At 52.1% G+C, this 16,232-nt stretch overlaps 1 protein-coding gene across 2 annotated transcripts in view; it reads left to right on the top strand.

Moving 5' to 3' along the window:
- SMC2 (structural maintenance of chromosomes 2) overlaps positions 1 to 16,232 on the top strand; it is a 204,560-nt gene that overhangs the window by 157,180 nt on the left and 31,148 nt on the right. For both annotated transcript variants that reach the window (XM_075316066.1, XM_075316064.1), the window contains 2 exons: positions 1,594 to 1,788; positions 2,903 to 3,103. In XM_075316066.1, coding sequence (XP_075172181.1) covers positions 1,594 to 1,788; positions 2,903 to 3,103 — 396 coding nt within the window. The remainder of the gene's footprint in view (positions 1 to 1,593; positions 1,789 to 2,902; positions 3,104 to 16,232) is intronic.

The following is a 16,232-nucleotide window of genomic DNA, read 5'->3' as shown; positions in this document are numbered from 1 at the left end:
ATCCTAGCGTCTTCAGGATTATCTCAAGTAGTCATTGCCACCATGAGACGGGCTAGGCAGCTGACGTCTGCCAAGATCTACCACAAGACGTGGAAGATATTCTTCTCTTAGCGCTCTGCTCAGGGAGTGTCTCCCTGGACATTTGCATTGCCTACTTTTCCTTCCTTCCTGCAATCTGGTTTGGGAAAAGGTTTGTCGCTCGGCTCCCTTAACGGACGAGTCCCAGCGCTGTCTGTATTCTTTCAGGATCGCATAGTACGACTTCCTCAGGTACGCACGTTCCTGCAGGGGGTTGGTCACATTGTCCCTCCGTACAAGAGGCCGTTAGACCCATAGGATCTGCACAGGGTACTAATTGCTCTCCAGGAGCCGCCCTTGGGGCCTCTGAGGGATGTTTTTTCACTCTCTCGACTGTCACAGAAAGTGGCCTTTTTGGTAACGGTCACGTCCCCTCAGAGAGTGTCCGAGCTAGCAGCGCGGTCATCCGAAGCTCCTTTCCTGGTGTCTCACCAAGACAAGGTAGTGCTGCGCCTGATTCCGGGGTTTCTCCCTAAGGTGGTATCCTCCTTTCATCTCAGTCAGGATATCTCCTTACCTTCCTTTTGTCCTCATCCAGTTCATCGATATGAATTGGATTTGCATTTGTTGGATCTGATGAGAGCGCTCAGAATCTACTTTCCCGCACGGCGCCCCTGCGCCGCTCGGATGCACTCTTTATACTTGTCGCTGGTCAGCGCAAAGGGTCGCAGGCTTCCAAAGCCACCCTGGCTCGATGGATCAAGGAACCAATTCTTGAAGCCTACCGTCCTGCTGGGCTTCCGGTTCCATCAGGGCTAAAGGCCCATTCTACCAGAGCCGTGGGTGCGTCCTGGGCATTATGACACCAGGCTACGGCTCTACAGGTGTGCCAGGCAGCTACCTGGTCGAGTCTGCACACTTTCACCAAACATTATCAGGTGCATACCTATGCTTCGGCGGACGCCAGCCTAGGTAGAAGAGTCCTGCAGGCGGCAGTTGCCTCCCCGTAGGGGAGGGCTGTCTTTGCAGCTCTAACATGAGGTATTTCTTTACCCACCCAGGGACAGCTTTTGGACGTCCCAATCGTCTGGGTCTCCCAATGGAGCGCCGAAGAAGAAGGGAATTTTGTTACTTACCGTAAATTCCTTTTCTTCTAGCTCCTATTGGGAGACCCAGCACCCGCCCTGTTGTCCTTCGGGATTTTTGGTTGGTTTTTCGGGTTCACATGTTGTTCATGTTGAATGGTTTTCAGTTCTCCGATGTTTCTTCGGAGTGTATTTGTTTAAACCAGTTATTGGCTTTCCTCCTTCTTGCTTTTGCACTAAAACTGGTGAGCCAGTGATCCCACTGGGGGTGTATAGCCAGAAGGGGAGGGGCCTTACACTTTTTGGTGTAGTGCTTTGTGTGGCCTCCGGAGGCAGTAGCTATACACCCAATCGTCTGGGTCTCCCAATAGGAGCTAGAAGAAAAGGAATTTACGGTAAGTAACAAAATTCCCTTCTTTTGAGGGGGGACTTTTTGTGAGTAGTGTGTGCCTATATATAATTTATAATATTTTTATCCCCTTTTATGCAGGAAATTGTGAAGAATGCTCAAGAAAAATTAGCCAAACAAAAGGAAATTATCATGGCTCATGACAAAGAAATTAAGAGCAAATCAACGGAGGCTGGCAAGATGAGGGAAAGCAACAATGATACCCAGCTCAAAATAAAGGAGCTAGAGCATAATATCAGCAAACACAAGAAAGAAAGTGCTGATGCGACTGCCAGGGTAAGAGTTGATTCTACACAGAGCGCTCAATGTGTATCAAAGTTTGACACTTTTTACGACCTGTCCGACTAAGGGATGACAACCTCACTGCAAAACGGTGTATAAACAAAGAAATAAACTCAGACTAGACAGTCTTAGAAAATTAGATTGCTCAAACAGCGTAAACAAATGTATTAAATCTGGCTCATGTTAAAACTGTCTAAGAATTAGATTGTTTTCATAAATATGCCCTATTATGTCCACTTTAAAAGAACCAATTAGGTATTAATGATTTCAGTACAATAAAGATATAGAATTATTATAGAAAAGTTGTTCTATGTGAAACTTTACATTACAACTCAAAAATATCTCCCGGATCCGTGCTTTTCTTAACCAAGAATCTGCAAAAACATTAGTGCATGCCCTCATCATCTCCCGCCTCGACTACTGCAACCTCCTGCTCTCTGGCCTCCCTTCCAACACTCTTGCACCCCTCCAATCTATCCTAAACTCTGCAGCCCGCTTAATCCACCTCTCCCCTCGCTACTCCCCAGCCTCGCCACTCTGCCAATCCCTTCACTGGCTTCCCATCGCCCAACGACTCCAGTTCAAAACATTAACCATGACATACAAAGCCATGCACAACCTGTCTCCTCCCTACATCTGTGACCTAGTCTCCCGGTACCTACCTGCACGCAACCTTAGATCCTCACAAGATCTCCTTCTCTGCTCCTCTCTTATCTCCTCTTCCCACAATCGTGTACAAGATTTCTCCCGTGCATCCCCCATACTCTGGAACGCTCTACCTCAGCACATCAGACTCTCCACGACCGTGGAAAGCTTCAAGAGGAACCTCAAGACCCACCTCTTCCAACAAGCCTACAACCTACAATAGCCTTCAGCCCAGTAGACCACTGCGCAACCAGCTCTGTCCTTACCTATTGTACCATCACCCATTCCCTGTAGACTGTGAGCCCTCGCGGGCAGGGTCCTCTCTCCTCCTATACCAGTCTGTCTTGTACTGTTAATGATTGTTGTACGTATACCCTCTTTCACTTGTAAAGCGCCATGGAATAAATGGCGCTATAATAATAAATAATAATAATAATAATAATAAACTTCTGTTTCCAATAAGGTTGCCAAAATGCTGACTGATTACGAGTGGATTTCTTCCGAGAAGCATCTTTTTGGGCTAGAAAACACAGCCTATGACTTTAAAGCCAATAATCCCAAAGCTGCAGGCCAGAGACTACAGAAATTGCAAGAAATGAAGGAGAAGCTGGGTCGGAATGTCAACATGAGAGCAATGAATATGCTGACCGAAGCAGAAGAAAGGGTAAGACCTGGCATCCTGCATATCGAATAGCCATCTCAAATTGATGGTTCCTTAATAGCAACAATATATATTTATTGGTTGCAAGGGCCCCTCATCCACCTTTCCTTATGATACAAGCCCTCATAGCGTAATGAATATGGACAATTTGAAGGGTTTGTACTATATTGGTACACTGCCTTACCTATGCAATGCCTATTCTTGCTTCAAACAAGGAGCAGGTTAGTGTCAGGAGAAATACACTTGGCATAGCACTGTCTTTCAGCTAAAGGCATGTTTTACACTATATGGCATTTTCATAATTGTGTGTGCTCAATAAAATGTTGCTGTACTGAGAAACTTATAATGGTGCCAATGATATCTATCCTGTTGAACTGCCTGTGCTTGACCAAGTAGATGTGCTTTCGCTGCTTTTGTATAGATCTCACAGAAGGTGGGAGGATAAGCGAATATCTTTTCGTCTTAAGTATTGAATGTATATGTTATAGCATAAGACCATTGAGCTCAATAAATCACACCAGTGCTGTACAACGAGCTCAGTGGCTGGACATGTAACTTGAAAAGACAGTGTATATGTCCAGCCACTGAGATCGATGTACAGCACTGGTGTGATTTATTGAGATGAGCCCGAAGGTCCTCTTCTATAACACATATTGTCAATGCTTGGAGGAAAGGGGCTGGTAGAAAGCCAATGGCATCAGTAGAGCGTATTCACATATCCTCCCTCCTTTCTGTGACATTAATACAAATGCTATATGCTGACAAGAAGCTAAAGCGCTGCTACAGGCAGTTACACAGGTTACATCAAGGGCACTGTTCTAATTTCATCTCAGCACAACAATAGTTTTTGTTTTTTGTTTTTCCCTTTAAAATTCCTATCCTGAATCCAGGATACATTTTCTCGGACGCCTCATTGGGGGACACAGGACCATGGGTGTTTCTTTGTCCCTCCATTGGGAGACCCAGACAATTGGGTGTATAGCTACTGCCTCCGGAGGCCACACAAAGTATTACACTTTAAAAAGTGTAACCCCTCCCCTCTGCCTATACTTCCTCCCGTGCATCATGGGCCCATCAGTTTTATGCTTTGTGTTGAAGCCCTAAAGGCGTTCCAGCGGTGGCTGGACGGCAGGCAGATCCGGATACAGTCGGACGACGCCACGGCGGTCGCGTACATCAACCACCAGCACAGAGCGCTGGCGGCGGACGCATCAGTTCAGGACTGGTCGCAATTTCGACTGCCTTATGTATTTCCTCCTCTGGCACTGCTGCCCAGAGTGTTCCTCAAGTTCGGGTCCGACTGCCGCCGCGCCATCCTCGTCGCTCCAGACTGGCCGAGGAGGTCGTGATACCTGGATCTGTGGCACCTCACGGTGGGTCGACCGTGGGCACTCCCGGACCGACCAGACTTGCTGTCTCAAGGGCCATTTTTCCATCTGAATTCTGCGGTCTTCAACCTGACTGGGTGGCCATTGAGTCCTGGCTCTTAGCGTTCTCAGAGTTATCTCTATCACGCCTTTCGCAGAAGGTGGTCTTCCTAGTGGCAGGCACATCACTTCGGAGAGTGTCTGAGCTAGCAGCGCTGTCATGCAAAGCCCCCTTCCTGGTGTTTCGCCAGGATGAGGTGGTTCTGCGTCCGGTCCCGGAATTCCTACTTAAGGTGGTATCCCCCTTTTCTTCTCAATCAGGATATCTCCTTACCTTCTTTTCGCTCTCATCCAGTTTACAATTGTGAAAAGGATTGCACTTGTTAGATCTCGGGAGAGCACTCCGGCTCTTCTTTTCGCACACTGCGCCCCTGCGCCGTTCTGATGCGCTCTTTGTCCTTGTCACTGGCCAGCGTAAGGGGTCGCAGGCTTCCAAGTCAACCTTGGCTCGGTGGATCAAGGATCTGATCCTTGAAGCCTACCGTTCTTCTGGGCTTCCGATTCCTTTAGAGCTGAAAGCCCATTCTACCAGAGCCGCAGGTGCATCCTGGGCATTGCGTCACCAGGCTACGGCTCAGCAGGTGTGTCAGCACTACCTGGTCGAGTCTGCACACTTTCACGAAACACTATCAGGTTCATGCCTATGCTGCGGCAGATGCCAGCCTAGGTAGGCGAGTCCTTCAGGAGGCGGTTGCTCACCTGTAAGAGAGGGCCGTTTTTTTGGCTCTTTTTATCGAGGTATTCTTTTACCCACCCAGGGACAGCTTTTGGACATCCCAATTGTCTGGGTCTCCCAATGGAGCGACAAAGAAGGGAATTTTGATTACTTACCGTAAATTCCTTTTCTTCTAGCTCCTATTGGGAGACCCAGCACCCGCCCCTGTTCCCTTCGGGCTGTTGTTCTTTTGTGTACACATGTTGTTCATGTTGAAGGGTTCTTTTGGTTCATGGTTTCAGTTCTCCGAACATCCTTCGGATTTAATTTACCTTAGACCAATTTATAAGTTCCTCCTTCCTGCTTTGGCACCAAAACTGATGGGCCCGTGATGCACGGGAGGGTGTATAGGCAGAGGGGAGGGGTTACACTTTTTAAAGTGTAATACTTTGTGTGGCCTCCGGAGGCAGTAGCTATACACCCAATTGTCTGGGTCTCCCAATAGGAGCTAGAAGAAAAGGAATTTACGGTAAGTAAACAAAATTCCCTTCTTTGCTGCTTATCCATAGGAGGACACTAAGTAGATGCAAAGATGTTAGCTCCTCCCCTGCAGTATACACCCCCTGGCCCAGCCAGGCTACTTCAGTTTTAGCTTAGTGTCTATAGGAGGTACAACTCTGCAGACTGCTGCAGCAAGAATATTTCTTCATCGTTCCTTATGGGAGACCCAGACCATGGGTGTATAGCTTCTGCCTCCGGAGGACACACAAAGTACTACACTAAAAAGTGTAGCTCCTCCCTCCTAGCATATACACCCCTGGATAACCAAATCTAGCCAGTTCAATGCTTTGTGTTCAGGAGGTACACATCACACATGCATTCTCATCTGATTTTTGATTTTTGATTTTAAAGAGTTGGAAGAAAAGCGGGTCCAAGCTGGACTCCCGGCATGTCCCTTCTCACCCCACTGTGTCGGCGGTGCTGTTAAGGTTGATTTCAAGGCTGGAGCCTTACATACCACGCTCCTTCACCATCCCTCGGGCTCTGGCTTGAAGTGGGAGCCAGCACGGTTCTCACTGCTTTGCAGGAGACCGGTCTCCATCCGCAGCCCTCTCAGGACCCTGCCGGACGGAGCACTCACCCCTCAGGGACCTGGCCCTGCGTCTCCCAAGCTAAGTATTTGAGACGTTATTGTGGGTCCCTTGCATTTTTTATTGTTGGGGAGAGTGTGTTAGTTATTTTGGTGACATTTCCGGCCGGTTCTCTGGTTTTCCCCTGAGAACCGCGCCGAGGGTGCCTGCTCGCCGGCCGCATTGTAAAATTTTGTCCCCGGCTTCGGCTGCGGCCTACTTTCGGTTTCACTGCCCCTGCATGTCAGTCATGCAGAGGGACAGTGCGGCGCCGCCCACCGGCCGTTCAGCAGAGGGGAGGACACTCCTCTCTGAGGAGATGTTTCCCTCCCCTGTATATCCCCTTGGCCCTCCGGTTCCCGCTCTTGGACTAGGCCCCGCCCCCCTCCTCACTCCGGTGCCATTTTATCAGCGTTTTCACACTGATCGGCGCTGGCTGCTGCATCTCTGCAACCTGACTGGGGGTCTGAGCTGTGGGATCCGGAGGGCACACAAATCGGTCTGGTAAGCCACAACCTCTGGTTTTGGACTTTATTATACACTCTCTGGGGGTCATTCTGAAGGAGTGTGTTCTTACTGCAGAGCACCCACCTCAGCAGCATGTCTCACACTAGGAGCAAGGCTGCAATACTCAATACTCAATATGCACTGCATGTAAGCTCGTACTGCCTGAACCGAGCACATATCCTCATTGTGATGCCTGCTCTAACATGGTGGTGCCTCAGCCTGGAGTCTCCCCAGTGGTCCCTCAGGCTGCTCCGGCTGTGGTAGAACCCCCGGCTTGGGTAGAATTGTTTACTAAGTCCATCTCCCAGTCCTTTGCTGACTCCATGGGAGAGCTGTCCCGGACTCTGCTGAGCATGCATCAGCCCCCTTCACAGGGTGCCCCTGCTGCTTCAGCTCGCTCTCCAGAGTTCACAGAGGATTCCTCATCTGCTCCCAGACCCCGTCCTCCTAAAAGGAAACGCAGGGCCCCCTCTCCTTCCTCGTCCCGCGGCTCCGATTCACGAGCCGACTCGCAGGACGAGGAGGATGTCTTTACTGGGGGCTCGGATGCTACCTCTATGTGCCCCATTGATCTGACTGAGGGGGATGTAGATGTTAGTGATTTGATTGCGTCCATTAATACTGTACTGGACCTCAATCCGCCAGTATCAGAGGAGCAACCCTCTCTGGCAGAAAAGCACCAGTTCACTTTGCCTAAGAGACCAAGGAGTGTGTTCTTTAACCAGTCCAGTTTTCAGGCCACTGTGTCCAAGCCCAGAGCCTGTCCTGACAAACGCTTTCCTAAGCGTGGTTCTGATGACCGTTTTCCTTTTCCACCAGAGGTGGTCAAGGAGTGGGCTCTCTCACCAAAGGTGGACCCTCCGGTGTCTAGACTCTCAGCCCGGACAGTTGTATCTGTGGCTGATGGCACCTCTCTCAAGGATCCCAATGACCGCCAGGTTGACCTCCTGGCCAAGTCTGTTTATGAGGCGACAGGGGCCTCGTTCTCCCCATCTTTTGCAGCAGTGTGGGCTCTCAAAGCCATCTCTGCTTCCCTGGAGGAGATGCATACCCTCACTAGGGACTCTATGCCTGAATTGGTTGCTTTAACCTCCCAGGCTTCAACCTTTTCAGCCTACGCCATGTCTGCCATGCTGGAGGCCTCTCACCGCACTGCGGTGGCCTCCGCCAATTCCCTCGCTATCCGCAGGATCTTGTGGCTTCGTGAGTGGAAGGCAGATGCTTCCTCAAAGAAGTACCTTGCTGGGCTTCCATTTGCTGGGTCCAGGCTGTTCGGTGAACAGCTGAATGAAATTATTAAGGAGGCTACTGGCGGGAAGAGTACTTCCTTGCCACAGACTAAAGCCAGGAAACCTGTCCAGGGCAGGAACCAGTCGAGGTTTCGTTCCTTTCGTTCCTCCAACTGGTCGTCCTCTAAGCCCTCGGCCTCGTCCACTAACTCAGCCAAGGACCAGAAGCCCACCTGGCGCAAGAAGCCTCATCCACAAGGGTCCGCAGGAGCTGCTGCCACCAAGGCAGCCTCCTCTTGACTATCTGGCCGAGCCAGCAACGTCCTTGGTCGGTGGCAGGCTCTCCCACTTTGGCGACGTGTGGTTTCACCACGTCTCCGACCAGTGGGTGCGGGACATCATCTCCCACGGCTACAGGATAGAGTTTTCTTCCAGCCCGCCAAACAGATTTTTTCTGTCAACTCCCCCCTGCTCCAAGGCCGCCGCCTTCTCTCAGGCCGTGGCATCCTTGTAGGCCAACGGAGTAATTGTACCGGTTCCCGCCAGGGAACGGTTCAGAGGTTTCTATTCAAATCTCTTCCTAGTCCCCAAAAAGGACGGTTCCTTCCGGCCCATCCTGGATCTCAAGCTTCTCAACAAGCATGTTCAGGTGCGGCATTTTCGCATGGAGTCTCTGTGATCAGTTATTGCCTCAATGACCCAAGGAGATTTCCTGGCATCCATCGACATCAGATGCCTATCTGCATGTGCCAATTGCAGTTTCGCACCAGCGTTGGCTACGTTTTGCAATCGGAGAGGAACATTTCCAATTCGTGGCTCTTCCCTTCGGGTTAGCCACGGCCCCTCGAGTATTCACAAAGGTCATGGCAGCAGTGGTTGCGGTTCTGCACCTCCAGGGGTTGGCAGTAATTCCTTACCTGCACGACCTTCTTGTCAAGGCTTCATCCAGCGCAGACTGTCAGCGGAGTGTCTCGCTCACTCTCGCCACTCTTGTTCAATTCGGGTGGCTTGTCAATCTGCCCAAGTCCACTCTGACCCCGACCCAAAAACTCACGTACCTAGGGATGCAATTCGAAACTCTGCCGGCACTTGTCAAGCTGCCCTTAGTCAAACAGCAGTCCCTCCATCTGGCGGTGCGTTCTCTGTTGAGGCCCCGCCGTCATTCCATCAGGCACCTTATCCAGGTGCTGGGTCAGATGGTGGTGTCAATGGAAGCGGTTCCCTTTGCCCAGTTCCATCTGCGTCCTCTGCAGCTGGACATTCTCCGCTGTTGGGACAAGCGGATTTCTTCCTTGCACACGTTGGTGGCTCTCTCGCCACAAGCCAGGAGCTCTCTTCAGTGGTGGCTTCGGCCTCTCTCTCTGTCTCAGGGACGCTCCTTCCTGACCCCGTCCTGGGTGATCCTCACCACGGATGCCAATCTATCCGGCTGGGGAGCAGTATTTCTCCACCGAGTACAGGGCACTTGGACTCCGTCCGAATCAGCCCTCTCGATCAATGTGCTGGAGATCAGAGCTGTGCTTCTAGCTCTCGTAGCCTTTCACCACCTGTTGGCGGGCAAGCACATTCGAGTCCAGTCAGACAACGCGACAGCAGTTGCCTACATCAATCACCAGGGCGGGACTCGCAGCCGCCTGGCAATGTTGGAGGTTCAACGCATCCTTCAGTGGACGGAGGACTCGAAGTCCACCATATCCGCAGTCCATATCCCAGGCGTGGAAAACTGGGAGGCAGATTATCTCAGCCGTCAAACTGTGGACAGCGGCGAGTAAACTCTGCATCAGGCAGTGTTCCGGTCGATCTGCCGCAAGTGGGTCACTCCGGAAGTGGATCTAATGGCATCCCGGCTCAACAACAAGGTCCCGGTTTACGTGGCTCGCTCCCACGATCCTCAGGCCTTTGCAGCGGACGCGCTGGTTCAAGATTGGTCCCAGTTTCGTCTGGCTTACGTGTTTCCCCCTCTAGCTCTCTTGCCCAGAGTCCTGCGCAAGATCAGAATGGAGGGCCGTCGGGTCATACTCATCGCCCCAGACTGGCCCAGGCGAGCTTGGTACCCAGACCTGCTCCGTCTGTCCGTAGAGGTTCCGTGGCATCTCCCGGACCGCCCAGACCTTCTTTCTCAAGGTCCGTTTTTCCGCCAGAATTCTGTGGCTCTCAGATTGACGGCGTGGCTCTTGAGTCCTGGATCCTGACGGCTTCCGGCATTCCTCTCGAAGTCATCTCCACTATGACTCAGGCTCGGAAGTCTTCCTCGGCAAAGATTTACCACAGGACTTGGAGAATTTTCCTGTCCTGGTGTCGCTCTTCCGGCCATGCCCCTTGGCCTTTTTCCTTGCCAACCATCCTGTCCTTTCTACAGTCCGGTCTGCAGCTAGGACTATCCCTCAATTCCCTTAAGGGACAGGTCTCGGCTCTGTCAGTGTTCTTTCAGCGGCGTATCGCCCGACTGGCTCAGGTGCGCACCTTCATGCAGGGCGCATCTCACATCATTCCACCTTACAGGCGGCCTTTGGATCCCTGGGACCTTAATCTGGTCCTGACGGCCTTACAGAAACCCCCCTTTTGAGCCTCTTAGGGAAGTTTCTTTGTTTCGACTTTCACAAAAAGTCGTCTTTCTGGTGGCCATAACTTCTCTCAGGAGAGTCTCTGATTTGGCCGCGCTCTCTTCGGAGTCACCTTTTTTGGTTTTTCATCAAGATAAGGTAGTTCTCCGTCCGACTCTGGACTTTTTTCCTAAGGTGGTCTCTCCTTTCCACCTTAACCAGGACATTTCATTGCCTTCCCTTTGTCCGGCCCCTGTTCATCGCTTTGAGAAAGCGTTGCATACTTTAGATCTGGTGTGGGCGCTCCGGATCTATGTGTCACGCACCGCGGCTCTTAGGCGGTGCACCTCTCTTTTTGTGCTGACCACAGGTCAGCGCAAGGGTCTCTCGGCTTCTAAACCGACCCTAGCTCGTTGGATCAGGTCGGCCATATCCGATGCCTACCAGAGTACTCAGGTGCCTCCCCCGCCGGGGATCAAGGCACACTCGACCAGAGCTGTCGGTGCCTCTTGGGCTTTCAGGCACCAGGCTACGGCTCAGCAGGTCTGTCAGGCTGCCACTTGGTCTAGTCTGCACACCTTTTCAAAGCACTACCAAGTGCATGCTCATGCTTCGGCAGATGCGAGCTTGGGCAGACGCATCCTTCAGGCGGCTGTCGCCCATTTGTGAAGTTAGGTTTTGCCTATTTCTCAGTTTTCTGTTTATTCCCACCCATGGACTGCTTTGGGACGTCCCATGGTCTGGGTCTCCCATAAGGAACGATGAAGAAAAAGAGAATTTTGTTTACTTACCGTAAATTCTTTTTCTTATAGTTCCGACATGGGAGACCCAGCACCCTCCCTGTTGCCTGTTGGCAGTTTTCTTATTCCGTGTGTTTTCACCGGCTGTTGTTGTAGACAGAGGTGCCGGTTGTTCCGGGATTTGCTCTATCTCTACTTGTGGGTGGATGTCCTCCTTCAGCTTTTGCACTAAACTGGCTATATTTGGTTATCCAGGGGGTGTATATGCTAGGAGGGAGGAGCTACACTTTTTAGTGTAGTACTTTGTGTGTCCTCCAGAGGCAGAAGCTATACACCCATGGTCTGGGTCTCCCATGTCGGAACTATAAGAAAAAGAATTTACGGTAAGTAAACAAAATTCTCTTTTTTGTTTTTAGAGGGCGACGGTTTCCTTCGGGGACCGATTTTTCCCCAAACCATCAACAGGCGGGAACGCGGAGTGTTGCCTCCCCGTACCCTTCCTGCGACGCTGGATCCTGGGCTGTTACTCACTGGACGACGGGTCTCATGGCACCGATTTTCCAGAGCCCAGAGCAGATGACAAACTTCCTCAGTTCCTTTTTGCAGGCTCTGAGTTGATACACACTCCGCACCAGCGTAACCAGGCACAGCAGGCATCAGACTGCCATCTCCACAGGAGCTGAGGTGAGATCCTTCCTATTTTTCCAGAGCAGATGAAAAACTTTCTCAGTTCCTCTGGCAGGCTTTGAGTTGATACGCGCTCTGTGACTGGGCACAGCAGGCGTCAGAATCTCCACACTGGCTCCCTGACTGGATGCACATGGGCTGATTGCAGACTCCTGCATAGCATTCCACCTGTGGCGGGGGGAAGGGGAGAGCTCCCAGGACTCAGTGCACCCGCAGCTGTGGTACACGTCTAGAGTTTTCTTCTGTCCACCATTGTTATGCATGGCTGGAGGGGGGGAAGGGGAGTCCCTTCCCACCATTTTTTTGTTTATTATATTTTCTCATGCCTTCTTGTCAGAGCTAAGCCCCGCCCCCTGCGACACTCGATAAGCCACGCCCCCTCACGAAAGCGCACGTAATCCTCCTCACACAGGAGCTCTGCAGAGCATTGCTCCCTCTTGTTGTGATCAGAGCCTGTGGGCGTCTCTCAGAGCTGGCTTCCTCCTTCCCACAGGAACTGGGGACACAGGAGCAGGGGGGAGGGGCCATCAGGGTTCTGGGTGAGTTATATCCTCACTTGCACATTAGCTCTGCAGAGCATTGCTCCCTCATTTCATTCAGAGTTTGTGGCTCATCAGCCAGAGGCTGCAGTCACATATTTCTTCGGCGCTCCATTGGGAGACCCAGACGATTGGGTGTATAGCTACTGCCTCCGGAGGCCACACAAAGCATTACACTAAAAAGTGTAAGGCCCCTCCCCTTCTGGCTATACACCCCCCGTGGGATCACGGGCTGCTCAGTTTTCAAGCTTTGTGCGAAGGAGGTCAGACATCCACGCATAGCTCCACTGTTTAGTCAGCAGTAGCTGCTGACTATATCGGATGGAAGAAAAGAGGGCCCATGCTAAAGGGCCCCCAGCATGCTCCCTTCTCACCCCACTCTTGTTGGCGGTGTTTGTTAAGGTTGAGGTACCCATTGCGGGTACGGAGGCTGGAGCCCACATGCTGTTTTCCTTCCCCATCCCCCTGAGGGCTCTGGTGAAGTGGGATCTTACCGGCCTCCAGGCTCTGAGGCCGGGCTCCATCCACAGACCCGGAGATCCTGCTGGATACGGAGCTGGGTACCGTCAGGGACAAGGCCCTGCAACATTCAGGTACTCTGTGTCCCCGTACAGACAGGCACAGACACACTCCAGCGTTGCTGGGTGTTCTAGTGCGCCGGGGACAGTAGCGCTGCGCGCTTGGGTTATACTCACTGCAGCTTAGCTGAGTGAGTTTGTGTGGGGAACTACCGCGCCGGCCGCCCCCGGAGACTGCGGCGCGGCTGAGACTTGTGGTGCGCCGGGGACTTCGCGCCGACCGTGCTTTTACGACGGCAGCGCTTATAAATCTAGTCCCCGGCTTCTGCGGCCTAGTTACGTTTCGTTCCCGCCCCCAGCCCTGTCAGTCAGGGAAGGGGAGAGACGCTGTACAATAGTCAGCGCCGAGGGCTGGAGTCTTATTTACATCCTCCAGCCCTCTCACTGGGCACAGTGGGACGCCAGTTTCCCGCTCTTTGTCTGCAGCACGCCCACGGCCCGCCCCTCTTCACAGGACGCCGGCAGCCATTCCTGCACGCAGTCTGAGCTGGAGAACGGACATAGCCCTGGGAGACCCAGACAGGGGATTCTGGCGACCACACACCCGCTGTTAAGCGGGCGGTAAGCAGCACCTAGGTGCTGACCCCACTAGTGCCACAGTGTTGTTTTGTGTACTTTTGTCTGTACCTATATATTGCACTGTACGGTCGCTTCTTGGCTTATACCCCTATATTGCTCTGAGGAGACAACAGCATGTCATCCGCAAAAAGCAAGGGTGCCAAGGCACAGGCTTTATATGCTGCCTGTACCGCATGTGGGGCTGATCTACCGGCAGGTTCCACTGACCCCCATTGTGTGCAATGTTCGGTCCCTGTGCCACTTCGTCAGCCGGAGTCTATGCTAGTAGTGGCCCAGGCAGAGACGCCTGTGAACCCTGCCCCGGTGACGGGGACAGAGTTTGCAGTTTTTGCTGATAAGATGTCTGTGACTATGACAAAAATTCTAGAAACTTTGCAGTCCAGGCCGGTCACTCAGACCATGGGCACTGTTGATTCAATGTTCCCCGGTCCCCCTCAGTTGGAACTAATCCGTGCTCCAAGGGGGTCTCAGGCATCACAGGCTGAAGGCTCTGACTCTGACGACAGTCCCAGGCAGCCTAAGCGAGCTCGCTGGGAGAGACCCTCGGCGTCATCATGCTGGTCAGGGTCTCAGCGAGAGGATTCTCTGTATGATGAGACAGAGCTAGGTGATCAGGAGTCTAATCCTGAGACCGCTCTCAACCTGGATACCCCTGATGGTGACGCCATGGTGAATGATCTTATAGCGGCCATCAATAGACTGCTGGATATTTCTCCTCCAGCGGAGGAGGCAGCAGCACAGCAGGAGAAATTCCATTTCAGGTATCCCAAGCGTAAATTGAGTACTTTTCTGGACCACTCTGACTTCAGAGAAGCAGTCCAGAAACACCATGCTTATCCAGATAAGCGTTTCTCCAAACGTCTTAAGGATACACGTTATCCCTTTCCCCCTGACGTGGTCAAACGCTGGACCCAGTGTCCAAAGGTGGACCCCCCAATCTCCAGGCTTGCGGCTAGATCCATAGTTGCAGTGGAAGATGGGGCTTCACTTAAAGATGCCAATGACAGACAGATGGACCTTTGGTTGAAATCTGTCTATGAAGCTATCGGCGCGTCGTTTGCTCCAGCATTCGCAGCCGTGTGGGCACTCCAAGCTATTTCAGCTGGTCTGGCGCAGGTGGACTCTGTCATACGTCCATCAGTGCCGCAAGTGGCGTCCTTGACCTCGCAAATGTCTGCGTTTGCGACTTACGCTATCAATGCGGTCTTGGACTCTACCAGCCGTACGTCAATGGCGTCCGCCAACTCTGTGGTTTTACGCAGAGCCTTATGGTTAAAGGAATGGAAAGCAGATTCTGCTTCCAAAAAATGCTTAACCAGTTTGCCATTATCTCAAGACAGACTGTTTGGTGAGCAATTGGCTGAAATCATTAAACAGTCCAAGGGTAAGGACTCTTCCTTACCCCAGCCCAGATCAAGCAAACCTCAACAGTGGAGGGGACAGTCGAGGTTTCGGTCCTTTCGAGGTTCGGGCAGGGCCCAATTCTCCTCGTCCAAAAGGACTCAGAAGGAGCAGAGGAGCTCAGATTCCTGGCGGGCTCACTCACGCCCAAAGAAAGCAGCCGGAGGAACCGCTTCCAAGCCGGCTGCCTCATGACTTTCGGCCTCCTCTCTCCGCATCCTCGGTCGGTGGAAGGCTCTCCCGCTTTTGCGACATTTGGCTGCCACAGGTCAAGGACCGGTGGGTAACAGACATTTTGTCTCACGGGAACCGGATAGAGTTCAGTTCTCGTCCTCCGCCTCGGTTCTTCAGAACTTCCCCACATCCCGACCGAGCCGATGCTCTTCTGCAGGCGGTGTGCTCTCTAAGGGCAGAAGGAGTGGTGATCCCTGTTCCTCTTCAGGAACGAGGTCAAGGTTTTTACTCCAATCTGTTTGTGGTGCCAAAAAAGGACGGCTCTTTCCGTCCTGTTCTGGACCTAAAACCGCTCAACAAGCACGTGAAACCAGGCGGTTCCGGATGGAATCGCTCCGCTCCGTCATTGCCTCGATGTCTCAAGGAGATTTCCTAGCATCAATAGACATCAAAGATGCTTATCTCCACGTGCCGATTGCTCCAGAGCACCAGCGTTTTCTACGCTTCGTTATAGGAGACGAACACCTTCAGTTCGTAGCCCTGCCATTTGGTCTGGCGACAGCCCCACGGGTTTTCACCAAGGTCATGGCAGCAGTGGTAGCAGTCTTGCACTCTCAGGGACACTCGGTGATCCCTTACTTGGACGATCTACTTGTCAAGGCACCCTCTCAAGAGGCATGCCAACACAGCCTGAACGTTGCGCTGGAGACTCTCCAGACTTTCGGGTGGATCATCAACTTTTCAAAGTCAAATCTGTCACCGACCCAATCACTAACATATCTTGGCATGGAGTTTCATACTCTCTCAGCGATAGTGAAGCTTCCGATGGACAAGCAGCGTTCACTACAGACAGGGGTGCACTCTCTCCTTCAAGGCCAGTCGCACCCCTTAAGACGCCTCATGCACTTCCTGGGGAAGATGGTGGCAGCAATGGAGGCAGTCC

This window comes from Anomaloglossus baeobatrachus, chromosome 1 (assembly GCF_048569485.1).
Source record: "Anomaloglossus baeobatrachus isolate aAnoBae1 chromosome 1, aAnoBae1.hap1, whole genome shotgun sequence".
NCBI lineage: Eukaryota > Metazoa > Chordata > Amphibia > Anura > Aromobatidae > Anomaloglossus > Anomaloglossus baeobatrachus.
The sequence above is the reverse complement of the archived record's forward strand: the minus strand, read 5'-3'. Positions and strand labels throughout refer to the sequence as shown.